The sequence below is a fragment of the Molossus molossus genome, unplaced genomic scaffold (genome assembly GCF_014108415.1).
Source record: "Molossus molossus isolate mMolMol1 unplaced genomic scaffold, mMolMol1.p scaffold_m16_p_8, whole genome shotgun sequence".
NCBI lineage: Eukaryota > Metazoa > Chordata > Mammalia > Chiroptera > Molossidae > Molossus > Molossus molossus.
Genome location: NW_023425402.1, coordinates 25,409,709 through 25,425,332, shown reverse-complemented (window position 1 = coordinate 25,425,332; position 15,624 = coordinate 25,409,709). Strand labels below are relative to the sequence as shown.

The 15,624-nt window shown below is 35.4% G+C and overlaps 1 protein-coding gene across 1 annotated transcript in view; it reads right to left on the bottom strand.

The window, feature by feature from the left end:
* Window positions 1–15,624, bottom strand: part of GFRAL (GDNF family receptor alpha like) — a 55,183-nt gene that overhangs the window by 26,770 nt on the left and 12,789 nt on the right. The window contains 2 exon segments of the mRNA XM_036247829.1: window positions 5,924–6,174; window positions 14,256–14,586. Coding sequence (XP_036103722.1) covers window positions 5,924–6,174; window positions 14,256–14,586 — 582 coding nt within the window.

The window sequence follows — 15,624 nt, the reverse complement described above, 5'->3', positions numbered from 1 at the left end:
CATTTTAGGGGAAAACTTAATCTGATAAGAGTCTCTACAGAAAATCTATGATAAACATTAAACTAAATGGTAAAATGGTGAAAGAATGTCCCTTAAGACCAGGAACAAGACAAGCAGGATTACTCCCTGTTTATATTCAACATTTTCTGTGGGTCCTAGAAGTGGTGGTGGGGAAAACAAAAAAGAAAGGAAAGATTTGAACACTAAACAGAGAAAATGAAACTCTAATAATTGAAGAGCCTATGATCATGTACATAGGAAATACAAAATAATTCAATAAATTGTTAAATTTTATAAATATTAAACATGCTTGCTCTATATAAATAATATATAAAAATCAATTATCTATAGTTCAACTACAAAGTGTCTAAAATATAATACTAAAAATATGACTTATAGTCACAATTGTAATATTTAACAATATCTAGAAATAATTATAATCAAAGCTATTGAAGAAAATTAGTCATTTTTATTAAGAAAATAATAGAAGCTAATTGAAAGATATATAAATATATATACATTCATGTGTCACAAAGCTCAATATTATTTTTAAAAAGGCAAATGTTTTGCAGCAGGTGCAGGGCAGGTGCGGGCAGAGGAATGGAAGGGTGCTGAATGTGGCCCAGGCACCAAAAGGTGGGGCAGGCAGCTGAGAACCTGCCTGTCCCAGGAAGGTGTCAAGAGGCAGGAACACATATGAGCTAAGTCTCCGGGTTCCTTACATATGCTCCACTGGACTTCATTTACAACATACAAATTTAAAGATAAAATCATTAAGAATTTCAGGGTGATGACTACAGTATACGAAGCCCTAAGTTCAAGGCCCTTCTGAGCACAGAGACCTGTGTGACTAGACTGGCCACATGGTCATGACATCGGCCTTGCTGATACCTAGGTCCTACCTCCATATAATGTAATTGCATTTGTTTATTGGACATCCAAAATTTATCCTCCCAGTGATTATTATCTTCAGTCATGGTTGAGAACCACTGCCCTAGACAAGGTCACATACATGTGTATCAGTTATGTATCACACATGTGAGTATAATTGTGTAACTCGTTACCTCCAAAATGGGGGGAGAAAAGAATATAAAATGGAGTAGCACTTAAAAAATAAAGGCAATGTTCTGTATCTTAAAATGAATTGCAGATACCATTATGCTTCATAGTTGTTTTTATATTATACATTTTCTTTGGTAACTATTAATCATATTAAAACATTTTTTACAATGGCAATGGAGAGTATCTAGTTGAGGAAGAAGGGTTGGCTATTCAAGAAACAGTACAAAAAAATTTCCCTTTACATAGCCCAGAAAACACAGGGTCAATATCTGAATCTAAGACTAGACCAGGTCATCACTTTGCCGTAAGAGACCATGAATTCAGGATCACTGTAAGAGACATGCAGATTAGTGAGTCCTCGCAACTCAGTACAAATGTCAGATGGAGGCAATAAAACTGACATCCACTGGTACTAAAAGTAGCAGATGTTTCAGGCAAAGCACGTGACTAAGTAAAAAATAGAATATTCCCAGCAGACCACTCAAAAGATGCTCAGCATCATTTATAATAGAAATGCAAATTGAAATAATAAAATTTTTCTCACTAAGAATGTAATGGAAAGAAACGTTCTTTTCTAGCTTTTACCAAATTTAAAAATGCAAAACTCCTGTGGTCTAGTAATCTCACTGTTAAAAATCTATTCTATTGAGATGCCAGCTGGAATGTGCAGTAACATTACAATGATGTATATATTAATAAACAATCACATTCAACCTACATGTCCATGTTAATAAATTAATTAAACTATGGAATATATGTGTATACATACTTACACACACATACTGTAGAATACTATGCAGATTTTACAAAGACTAATGCTATCATATATGTATATACTTACAAATATGTCTACTATATATTTTTTAGTTAAGACGCTATAAACCAGTATGTATAGTATTGTTACACAAAAAAATGTATGAATGTGCATGTCAGGGTGAGGGAGGTTCCTGTTTAGGTATATATAAGGTATTCAAGGTATGTATGCATTTAAAAAGATTCAAAGTAAAAAAAAATAGTTTTGAAATAATGTGCATCGACATTCTGAACATTGACTCTCTAGAAAATGGGATGGGAGAAAATTTATTTTTATTTCTGTACTCTTAAAATTAAGTTTCAGTCTGTATCAATCTTAATTGTATTTCTATGCCCTGTAGGATGTAAGAGAGCTAGGCAGTCTCTTTTCATTTTATTTTAAAAATTAATTCCTCAAAAACAAAACAAAACAAAAAACAATGGAACTGAATATTTATGGGCAGAATAGGGAGAGTTCCAAATCTCTTTTAGATGACCAGAGCTGGCATTAAAAGGACCACATTAAGCAATGTGAGAAGAGCACATTCCTGTCTGTGAGCTGCACACCTACCCTGTGTGCCGAATCCCTCAGTGTAACAGAGCGACACAATCATCATCCTTTAATTTTTCCATCTCTGTACTAACCATCTCTTCTCTCTTTCATTTCTTCCATTTCTCTATCAACTCTGACTGCCACAGAATTGCTCTGCGTGGCAAGGCACCTGAAAAAAGTGTGTCTGTGTGGATCCAGAGGTTAGTAGTTAAGGGGCAGTTGATGGCTGGATAAATATACTTTGTTCAGGATGCTCCTTTGGTCTGGTCTTGTCAGTGCATTTGCAAAGCTTAGTTCTGCGACCAAAGCTAAGAGGTTCTGCCTGAGAGAGCTCTGGTGCACACTGAAGGGACACAGCTCGCTGCCTACGGTTTCACAGGCAGGAGGACATAGTGGGCCGTGAGTCCTGTGTCTACTGCACTGTGGGTGTAGAACCCTGAGCAAGACATTTAATCTCTTAGCTTCTTTTATCTCATGTGTGAAAGGGAGAATATAATAGCCTCTAGTTCATGGAATTGCTAAGATTAAGTAAGAAAATGTGACCAGAATGAAGCACTCAATAAACCTTATAATTATAATTATTAAAAGACTGACTTGGTTACATCCATGTAGATTATTTCCAGATGAATACAGGCTCTAAGCAAACGTTCTTCAAACTTCAGAGAGAAACACATTAGTGAGTTATTTAATTCATTTAGTGGGTAGTAGTCAACATTGAAACGAATTAATGGAATAGAATAACAATTAAAAAAAACAACAAAACACAGAAGACATTGCATACAAAAAACTAATGGAAAATTCATTGCTTACTGTGGTCTGAGGTTAAATGAGTTTGAAAAACAATGCTATAAGCCAAACAAATGTGCAAACAGAAACCCTCCCACAAGTGTCTTTGCAATTCTACTCAATTCTGTCTGCCTATTTCAAGTAAAGTGAGCAAAAGCTAAAGAGCTTTGGAAACCTGTTGTAATGATAGATCTGTTTGATAATGCGAGAATGTGCGCTGGTGATGTGAGAAGTCAGGGGCAGTGGTTGGAAGAGCCAGCTCATTCAAACATGTGCTGTCACTACTTCCCAAGCATATGGGGGAGGGGTAAAGATTTTCAGAACTAGCCAGGCCTAGGATTTGGTTCTTGTTTTTGTTTGAAACTTTTCCTCTTAATTCAAGTACGGAGACTGTGACGGAAAGCCTTTAAGGTTCCTTTAAGTCTATAAAACTGTCACTTAAAATTCCTGCTTTTAGTAGGTAATGTTTGAGGAGCAAATCTCATAAAGTTTAGTGAGTGAAGAAAGTGAAGTAGTTTTGAATTTTGTTTTCATTTTTCATCCTAAGTCAATGTTTATGGATTTTAAAATTCCACTTCTGTTTCTTTACAAATAATTTTTGCTTGGTACAATTTATAGTAGCTAAACACAATGGAAGTACAAATAATAATAATTTAAAATACATGAAAGAGAACCAGCCAGAACTAGAATTTGGTTGCTGGTACTGAAATTTTTAGGGATCTTCTATCCAGGAACAAAGTAATCACTAACTTGTGGGCTCTACATTTTTATTTTTTCTGGATACCATTTAATATGGAGAATCCATGTATAAATAACTATGATAATGTAACTGTATATATTCTCGGTTTAAATTATTTTATTTACTATTTCCTTCTGTAATGTTATGAGCCATTGCTTATAAATAACTTTAGTACCAACAGAATTAGCCACCTAATATTAATCAGAGAATAAGGTTATTTAGAAACTATGACTCAACATAATATCATGCTGCATTTTTTTTTTTTCTCTTTGTATCATGGTTTCAATAGAAATATGTCTATAGTGTTAATTATAAAAATTGTAGAAATTCCACAGAGAACTCTGTTGGAATCAAAACCATACACCCTGGACCGTATTATCTAATATACAACAAATCACAATTTTAATCACATTAGTATCTGAAAAGAAAAATAGAAAAAAAAATGTAAAATATGTGTGCATCTGTATATAGTTAACTAGATAAATATATAGGTACAGATATAGACACACACATAGCTGTTACCTCTCAAATATCTTTCATAAATATAAAGATTTACTTTGCAATGAAACATCTATTATTTCCTCCCAGGAATGGTGTTTTCAGGTTAGTTTGATGGTTTCAATAAGAGGCCTCGGCGCCTGGGAATGTTTTAAAATTTGGATGATTGCTTGGACTAACTCTGAAGATGAACAATGGAGAGGCATTTAATTAGTATATGATCACTTCCTTAGGTTATTTCTGTGATACTCATAGACAAATCCCTCTCAACCACTTGCTCACTTTAAGACTCTGGACAAATTATTTAAATTCCTAAATCTCGCCCTGGCCAGTTTGGCTCAGCGGTTAGAGCGTTGGCCTGCGGTCTGGAGAGACCCGGGTTCGGTTCCCACTAAGGGCACGTACTTCGGTTGCAGTTTGTCCCTGGCCCTGGTTGGTTGTGCGGGTGGCAGCCACTCGATGTGTCCCTTCACGTCGATGTTTCTCTCTCTCTCTCCCTTCCTCTCTCTCCCTCCCACTCTATCTGTACAAAAAATGGAAAAATATCCTCGGGTGAGGATAAAAAAAATAAAAATAAAAAATAAATTCCTAAATCTCAGTTTTCTTCTTTATAAAAGTGGGCCAATAATAACTTTAGTGTGTTTCCCATCCCATTACAGCTAGATTAGCTGACATATTAAAGATAAGGGGAGGAAAACTAAATCCAAGAGTCAATATATTATCTATAGGTTGGGGCAGCCAGATAGTAGAATATTAAATTAACAATCCCCTAATGGGTCCAATCTTGATATATATTCATTATTGTATAACCCGCTCTCACAGTGACTCTGAGGTTGGCCATGTGACTTGCTTGGTCAATGAGACATGAGCAAATGTGATAGATGCAAGCACTTGATAAGTACTTGGCCATCAGGCCTCAGCTGCTGGAAATGCTGCCTTCACCATATTGGAGTCCCACGGTCTACTGCTGAAGAGATCACAGGGAGAAGAACCATGCATACTAGCCAACAGTGCTTGCTAAACAACATCTTGTACTGCCCAGTTTCTGTTGAGTCACCAGATAGTTGTAGCTACACAAGTGACCCCAGGTAAAACAGATCATCAGAAGAACCAACAAACTGAGCCAAGCCCAGTATGCAGAGTTGTGAGCAAATATATGGTTATTTCAAGTCCCTAAGTTTTGGGGTGGTTTGTTCCTTACAATAAAACCTGATACATTTGGTTATCTGGTGGGATAAACCTTGCTGTAGATATTGAAATTAATAAATAATACTTAGGAATGACCAATAATATAAGTTAAAAACATGTAGCACTTGCAGACAAATGAGTAAAATACCAAATGCACAAAACATAATACAAAATAGATTTAAAAATGAAATAGCAAACAGTTATTTTTGTAAACAAATTTTCTGTGCTGGATTACTACTTTGTGCTATAAAGACAATAGCAAGGAATATATATCATATATAATTAAATGAATATGTATAACTTACTGAAACATGATTTTCTATGAAGCATATGCTGGAAAATCTTACACAAAGATTCTTCACTTTGTGTAATGGTCCTACAGGTGCACTGCACTTGAAGGACCGTCTCAAGGGTACTAGTGCAAGCTGCTTGGCAGTCATTGCCTCCTGAGCAAGTGAGGTCCTGCTTGCTCAATGTGCTGATGCAAATCTCATCTTCATGGCACTTTCTAGTCAGAAGCTGCCAGCATTTTGACTGAAATGTTATATAGCGCCCCCTAGAAAGAGTCAAGAAATGGAATTTGTCTCTGAATAACATTATTTCACATTAGCATGAGGTTCTTCCTCATCTCATGAAAGACTGACATGAAATAAAATGCTTCCTAGATGCCAGTACATAGCTGAAAACTAAGTTTATATGTTTAAACACCCAATAGAGAACGTGGAAGAAAAAGTAGAGAAATCTTGTGAATTACTTTCCTCTTGTGATGAAAGTCAGAGGCTAAGTTTACGATTCCCTGGATGAATTTTCCTTCACTACTAATTTTATTTCGATGGCTGATGATTCGCAGTCTGAACTACTTGGGAGATGTATTAGCAGTATTTTTTGAAGCAGAAGGTGGTTTCGGTTGACTACCAGTTGGGCCATTGTTTCACACCAAGTGATTTTAGATAAAGCTCTTGACCCTTCCAGCCAGTTTTCCCACAGGATGGGAGGCATTATACTTTTTCTTAACATTTCTTAGCAAACCAATTAGAATTTTTAAAAATGTTTTGAGCTTCTCTGACAGTAAAAACTAATTTAAAGCAAAAATTTATGAGTTTATTTAATTGCCAAGATAATCCATTAGGAACATATCCATTCATAACTTTTCTGACCATGTATCCATGCTGTACTAGCATTGAATAAAAATCTAAGTCATGTACAAAACTTTTATTTTTGAAATTTTCACAATAACAAGATATTCCTCTCAGTGGAACCAAATATTAATCTTCCTACTTACTGTTTATCACCTAAAATTACTTTATACGCTTTCTTTAATAGGTCACTATGGCATCTGCATGGAAACCCTCTGAATACATGATACTTGACATGAGCTTATTTGTCCATATGGTGCTACTCTGCTTAAATCCATAAACCATGTTATTTTCAATAATCCCATATTTTAAGTCATCTTAAAAAATCAACTTTTTATTTTTCTTTGTTTTTTTTTATCTTCACCCAAAGGTATTTTTTCCCATTGATTTTTAGAGAGAGTGGAAGGGAGGGAGGATGAGAGAGAGAGAGAAACATTGATATGAGAGAAATGCATTGATCGGTTTCCTTCCACACAAGCCCAGACTGAGGCAAGGATTAAACCTGCCATTGACTTAAAATCAAACCTGCAACCTTTCGGTGAGAGGGCTAGTGCTCAATCCGTGCCAGCTAGGGCAAGAAACAGCTTTTTAATACATTGGCAAAATTAATTTATACTTAAGAAAATACAACACATTTTTTGAGCATATAATTTTGGGGCTAGAAGAACAAATGTGTGTTTTTTAAAGCAATCATGGGTTATTTATAAGATGTTATATAAATATAAATGTTGGTTATCATTTATAATTTGAATGAGAATAAAATTTTACCTAGCCACCATATATTTAAAGATATGTGTTTTATTAAGTTAAAGTTGCATGAAACCCTAGCTGGGTAGCTCAGTTGGTTAGGGCATGGTTCCTATATGCAAGGCTGCAGGTTGGATCTCTGGTCAGGGTACATACAAAAAGCAACCAGTGGATGCATGATTGGGTGGATCAACAAATTGATGTTTCTCTCTCTTTCTCTCCCATCCTCTCTTTCTCTCTAAAATTAATTTTTTTTAAAAAGTTTAAATTGCATGGTTTATCTATCATAGCAGTGATTCATTCAGAAATTAGTAGTAAAATTTTGCAGAATGATGAATTAATGAATATTAAAGGAAATATTAAAAATCATAAAAATAATTTGGTACACATGCTGCCTAAATCATTTGAAAACAAATTTTAAATAAGACAAAACAATTTATATTACAGAAATTTTGTTTTTTGTTTGAAATGTTTTGCTGTATTATGTTTTATTTATCCTTATTTTCTTTTAATCCTCACCTGAGAATATTTTTCCATTGATTTTTAGACAGAGTGGGAGGGAGAAAGGGAGGGAAGGAGAGGGACAGAAGAGAGGGGAACATCAGTGTGAGAGAGATATATTGATGGTTGCCTCTCACATGACTCTGATAGGGGTGGGGATTGAACCTGCATCCCAGGAACCTGGCCTTGACCGTAATCGAACCTGTGACCCTTCAGTCCACAGGCTGATGCTCTAACTTCTAAGACAAACCAGCCAGGGCTATCCTTATTTTTTTTTTTAAATTTCACAATTTTCTATTTTGGTTTACTGTTCAAACAATTAAGTGATTAAAAGTAATTTCTTAAATAAAGTTGATTGTTTTTATTTTTGTTACTGATTTCTAGCAACATTTCAAAATGTAAGAGAATGTGCTCTGTGTAACATTGTGACCTAATATATAGTGAAATTTTATATATGTTTTATGACACTTAAAATAAATATGTATATTAGGAAGTTTTGCTTTTAAAAAGTAGTTAGATTTTTGCAACAACAACAAAAAAAAATAAGACGCCTAGGAATAAACTTAACCAAGGAGGTAAAAGACCTGTACTCAAAAAACTATAGGACAATGAAAAAAGAAATAAAGAAGATACAAACAAATGGAAGTGTATATCGTGTTCATATATTGGAAGAATTAACATCATTAAAATGTCTATACTGTCTAAAGCAATGTATAGATTCAATGCAATCTCTATTAAAACACAAATGGCATATTTCACAGATCTAGAGCAAATATTCTGAAAATTCATATGGAACCGAAAAGACCCCAAACAACTGCAGCAATCTTGAGAAAGAAGAATAAAGTTGAAAAGATCACAATACCAGATATCAAACTATGCTACAAAGTCACTTGTAATCAAAACATCCTGATACTGGCATAAGAACAGGCATATAGATCAATGGAACAGAAGAACACAGACCCCAGAAATTGACCCACACCATTATGGTCAATTAATATTTGACAAAGGAGACAAGAGCATACAATGGAGTGAAGTTAGTCTCTTCAATAAATGGTGCTGGGAAAATTGGACAGCTACATGCAAAAAAAAAAAAAAAGAAACTAGATTACCAACTACACCATACACAAGAATAAACTAGAAATGGATAAAAGACTTAAATGTAAGTCATGAAACTGTAAAAATCCTAGAAGAAAACTTAAGCAGCAAAATCTCAGACATCTCACATAGCAGAATATATCTCATAGTGCAAGAAAAACAAAGGAAAAAAGTAAATGAGACTACATCAAACTAAAAAGCTTATGCACAGCAAAAGAAACCATCATCAAAACAAAAATGAAACCCACTGTATGGGAGAACATATTTGCCAATGATACATCTGACAAGGGGTTAATGTCATACAACTCAACAAAAGACAAACAATCCAATTAATGGGCAAAGGACCTAAATAGATACTACTCCAAAGAGGACATACACATGACCAATAAACATATGAAAAATGCTCAACATCACTAATCATCAGAGAGATGTAAATTAAAACTACAATGAGGTATCACTTCACACCTCCTAGAATAGCTACTATGAATACATCAATGAACAAGAGTGCTGGTGAGGATGCGGAGAAAATAGAACCCTAATACATTGCTGGTGGGAATGCAGATTGATACAGCCACTATGGAAAGCAGTATGTAGTTTCCTCAAAAAATTAAAAGTGGAACTGCTATTTGACCCAGCAATCCTAGAAATATATTCTAAAACTCCTAAGACACCAATCAAAAAGAATATATGCACCCCTATGTGTATAGCAGTGTTACTTGCAATAGCTAAGATCTGAAAACAGCCCAAGTGCTCATCAATAGATGAATGGATAAAAAAGGTGTGGTACATTTATATAATGGAATACCATGTAGCTATAAAAAAGAAGGATCTCGCCCTGGCCGATTTGCTCAGTGGTTAGAGCATCAGCCCACAGACCAAAGAGTCCAGGGTTTGGTTCCCGCAAAGGGCACGTATCTCGGTTGCAGTTTGTCCCCGGCCCTGGTTGGGGTCGTGTGGGTGGCAACCACTCAATGTGTCTTTCTCACATTGATGTTTCTCTCTCTCTCTTCCTCCCTCTCTCCCTCTGGCTCTATCTGAAGATAAATGCAAAAAAATGTCCTAGGGTGAGGATAAAAAATAAATAAAAAGAAGGATCTCTTACTCTTTGCTACAGCATAGATGGACCTGGAATTATCATTGAAGTAAAATAAGGCAGTCAGAGAAAGACAAACATCACATGATATTACTTATATATAGAATCTGATGAACACAATAAACTGACAAACAAAATAGGTCCAGAAGCATGGATGCATAGAACAGACTGACAGATCTAAGAGGGGAGGGTGGTAGGGAGGATAGATGAAAGGGATTAACCAAATAATTTATATACATATCTGCATAGCCCATGGATACAGACAATAGTGTGGTGAAGGCCTGGAGTGGGGTAGGACTGGGTTGAGGGGGACAAAGGGGAAAAAACTCTTAACAATAAAAATAGGTAACTAGATTTTTTTCTAAGCAAATGCTTTATTTTACTATATTCTTAAGTTCATAAATATAAAATTACAATGCATTATAATTTTCTTATGTTTCTAAACATTTATAATTGGCAAGACATAATCTCACCTCTTAGTGTATATCTAGATTGGACAAAATTAATTGAAAAATAGTGTTTATATCGGTTTCTTTGGCTTTTCCAAATAAATAAAGGAGTTTCAAAACCTATTAAGTATTGAATAATCTGGAACAGGAACAGAGTTGTATTTTCTAACCCAAGTGTTCTTCTTTGCTACCTATACAAGCTCTTCAGCTAATAAAGAAAGTGATAAGAGGGTTAATATCCTCACTGAAGAAATGGTTTTTCTTTTGGAGATTTTTTTCCATTTGAATTATATTAGCAATAATATAGTATGGATGCTGGAAATCTCCTTAAGGCAAAATTTGCTTGAGAAAAATGACAAGATTTGTCTTTTCACCTTGACTACTAATATTGTATAATATTTTCATCACTTCTATAAAATATTCATTAAGGGACTATTTGCACGTGGTGAAAACACATTGAAGACATACAGTCCTTACTCTAATCTATGAAAGATAGAAATTACATAAGAGGAGATGTGTATATGTACATCAACAAATCATAAAAATTAAGTGCAAGATATTAAAAAATGGAGGAAAACATATGGCAACTTTTGAGTGCCTCTTGTGGTCTGGACGCTGCACCAAGCACTTTGGAGATGTGGCGAAATCCAGGAGTCCTTGTGGAGGAAAAGTACCAACAAACATATCAGTCAATCCGAGGTGTTGATGCCAAGGTGAGTTTATTTCAAGAGTATGTGCTTCAGAATCCATCATGGGACCTCTCAAGGACTATAACAGCAAATCCCATCACTTGCCATTAAAATCTTTAAGTTGATAAGGAAACTTAGATATATCATTCTTTGAAGGTTGAATGCAAAGATTTTAGGATAATGAAGTAGCATATCTAGGGCCTTTGCAGTGTTATCAGGCCAAGCCTTGTGCCCATCCATGCAGACATCTGTTATTCTTATAGGGATTGATTTAAAAAAAAGGAAGAAAAAAGGTGCCCCCTGGCTGCTTAAATGTTAAGTTGCTTTGTTATTTCGATGGATGATAGATAATTGAAATGGTAATATTCTATTTGTAATATGGGAAAAATAGTATAATCAAAGATTTTTATCATATCTCATTGAATGCAGGAGATATCATTACTTTATTACACCTGAAATCAAATATTTTGTTGGCAACTAAATTATTGTTATAATTTAATAAATGTTTTCTTGTTATTGCAATTAAGAATTATCCCAAATATGTTAGGGATATTAAAATGTGCAAAAAAGGTACATCTTAGAATCAATGAAATACAATATTTCACTGAAAAAGAACTTGGGGGATATAAATGAATGTGAAAAGTCTAAATTGCATGATAGTTTAGATACAGCGGGAGGGTGAGAGGGAGGGAGGAAGAGACAGAGAGAAACATTGACATGAAAGAGACACATCGAGTGGTTGCCACCCACACAACCCCAACTGGCGCTGGGGACAAACTGCAACTGAGGTACATGCCCTTAGCGGGAACCGAACCCAGGACTCTCCAGTCCATGGGCTGACGCTCTAACTGCTGAGCCAAACTGGCCAGGCAATATTTTTTATTATTAACATTATTTTTAACTCAAGAGAAGTTATTACTAAACCTTAAAATAACAGATAAACATTTACATGAGAGACTCAAGTAAAACTTTAAGAACTTTGGTATTCTATATGATAAGTTGAAGCAAAAAATATGTCAAGTCCTAGCATTCTGCTTAGATCTTTACCCTTTATCATATTGAATGTGTGTTATAGGTAAGGCATTGTCTTTTTTGACAAATGTTTACAAGATCTGGAGCTAATTTTTCAAGTTAGAATGACTGAGAGTAAAGGAGTTAAGACAGTTGACAGTTATCTTTTGACAAGGCCAAAAGAAAACAATTTACAAAGAACCAGCCCCTTCAGAAAGTTATCATTAAATCTCTTAGTTCATCTGCCAGAGGTTGAAGCAAGGGACAAATGTGAGACAGATCTTGCTCTGAGTTATCACACACTGAGCTCTTCCTCCACATTCAGTGTTTATTTTGACCTTTAAATGAATTTGCTATAAATGGCGTTTTATTTATTTAAATCAAATTAACTAAAACAGCCCCTGATAGAAGGCACCAGGCAAACAAATTAACATAAAGAGTTACTCAAAAAAGAAGCAAAAGATGAATTCAAAAAGTATACAATTTACTGCTAATTGTTAAATCAAGCTCCTTCAACGTGTAGCATCGTTGTTACAAATAGTTTTGGCTCATCAGATTTATTTAGTACTTTCCATGTACCCCCCATATTCTTACTCTTATTCAAAGAGACTCACTTGACTGGATATTTTACCACACAAAAGGTAAACTCCTCTTGAACATACAAGAAAATGTGTTAATGACCATAGAGAGGGAAAGAAACGGCCCCAGTGTTGGATCAGAGTTATGGTTCCCAGGAGTAGTTATCTGCAAAAGCACAGCCTACTCTCAACTAGCAGCTGGAGTGGAAGCCAGATCATTCATATCTCTGCTCAAAATCCTCCAGTACTTCTCCTTTTACTTGAAGTAGAAACAAAAGCTGTAGGGGTCCCTCTAGGCCCTATGTGATCTGGACCCCACCCCCCTGCAGGGAAAACTCTAACCACTTCTCCTTGCTCTCTGCTTGCTCTCTGCTGGCTCTCTCTGCCCTCAGTGCTTTCGAACAGGCCACACACATTTGTTCCTCAGCTCTGGCTGGTCTGTTTAGTGTCTTCTTTCGGATATTTACTGAGAGAGGCTCATTACCTCCCTCACTTCTTCTACTCTGGTAAACACTCTCTGCTGAGACCCCTCCATTTATATCGCTACTCTTTCTGCCCATTGATAACAGTCCCTTGCTCTGTTCTGCTGCTGTTGTTCATCCCCAGAGCACTCATTACCTGCCAATATAGTACAATATAATATATATTTTTCCTGTTTATTATCTGCCTCCCCCACCAGAAAATAAGCTCCACAGAGCAGGCAATTTTGCCTCTTGTACACTGATGCCTAGGTGCTTGATAAAACTTTTTTGAATAAACGAACAAAAAACTAACAGCATCCCCCTTAGATTCAAAGGTATATAAAGTTGGGAAGAGGAGAACAGGTATTTCTGACATGGTGGCAGAGACGTGTGCCGGGGATATCCAAATTGTAGTCAAACTACTTCTCCTTCCTGATCTTCAGTCTAAGACAGAAATAATTTATTTTAACATTTGAAGAGTCACCTTGTCAAAATTCCCTGACATTTAACAGCCCTCTGTGATTATACCAGAAAAGCAAATTAAAAACTGACAAACAAGATAGGTTTATTACCCAAATTCATTATTCATTAGTCTAATTTGAATCTATAATTTCAATAATGCTACTTCATGGCAACCCAATCCTGACATATTGAAATTTTTTTTTTTTTTTATTACAAACATGTTCCACATTTGAATTTCAAAAAGGAACTGCACATGTACCACAGATTCAAAAAAATAGGAATGGCCTGGCTTTGTTTACATCACATTGGATAATGGTGGGAACTCTAGCTAATGTAATGAGATCAAGTGTTAGGACTGGACTGTAACAAATAAGGTGCCGAAATGAGAAAGTAAGGTATGCGTGTTTTTACTCACCTGCATAATTCATCATTTCGGCAGCTGTGAATTACATTGAGGCAAGTAGGGGGTGGAACTGTGTTCACTGCACATGGCTTGCTGTGAAGAGCTTCTTTGGACTGCTGACAAGGTATATCAGATGGAGCACGTCACAAAAAAGCCAACATCTGGGCAATATTAAAAGGCATATTTTGATAGAAGAACCGTATGGCTGCTTGGCAGTGTTTCACATCACACAGATTTCCATTTGCTGAGCAAGCTTTAAGGTACAGGGCCAACTGAGCATTACACACCACATCCCCTACACACGTCTCTGCCACCTCCAAACAGGACCGGATCCCTTTCACTCCTGAAAGCAAAGACATGCCCAGGTCGTGAAAACGTAAACATAACGCTTTCTTTACAGAATCTGCAAAACATAATGAGACCTCTACGCACAAAATCTTTCTACCAATGTTCTGTTTTGAGCAAACGTTTCTTTTCTTTTTAGAGTTAATGTGACTTTATTGAGACCTGATCTGAATCATCTTTCACCCCTACTGGAGACATATTGTGATCCAGAAGAGATGGGACATGTTTAGGGCCAAGACTGAGCTGAAGGAAAAAAAAAATTCTTGAATCCAAGTTTCTCAAATGTAAACGATAAATCTTCAGAAATTTCATTTGAGCTGTACAGCTTATGATGAGTTTATTGGCTCAAATCAAAATAATTCATATTCCCTTGCACTTTTTATTTGGGGGAAAATCTTGACTGAAGGCTCCACAAAGTTATTTCAGGATATAAAGATGCCCCAATTCTAGAAAATGTGTAAATCCTAACCCAACACACACACACATATACACAGAAACAGTTAACCTGGAACAATCTAATTTATGTCATCAAAATATCTATAAAATGGAACCAAGATCTAGTCTTTGGTTTTCATTGTAAAGCATACCTCAGCATAACTAGAAATAGATAACAAGTGAGAAAATCACTTGCTTTCATTCATTAGTGTAAGAAATGCAATGATGTTGTGCATTTTGTAATATTCAAACTATTAAAAGAGCAGCACAACTTATTTTGTATTGAAATATCTTAAAAAAGACTAGTAATTACATTTTAAGTTGTATTGTCCAGTGTTTAGAATGCGGATCAAAATGATAAATAAGTATTCCCATGATGGGGAAGAGTAGTTAGATTCCACTTGAATTTATTATCCTCTTTCATGTTATCTAGAAGGAAAACAAAGACTTTCATGAGTGAACAATTTTCTAATTTTAATAGGAGAATGTGAGCTACATGTGTAAATGAGTGATTAAACAAAAATACATACAAGCTCATGTAACACTGTTTTAACCCTTGATACTCAAAATTAGTGGGGAACCGATGAAGAAAAATAAACCT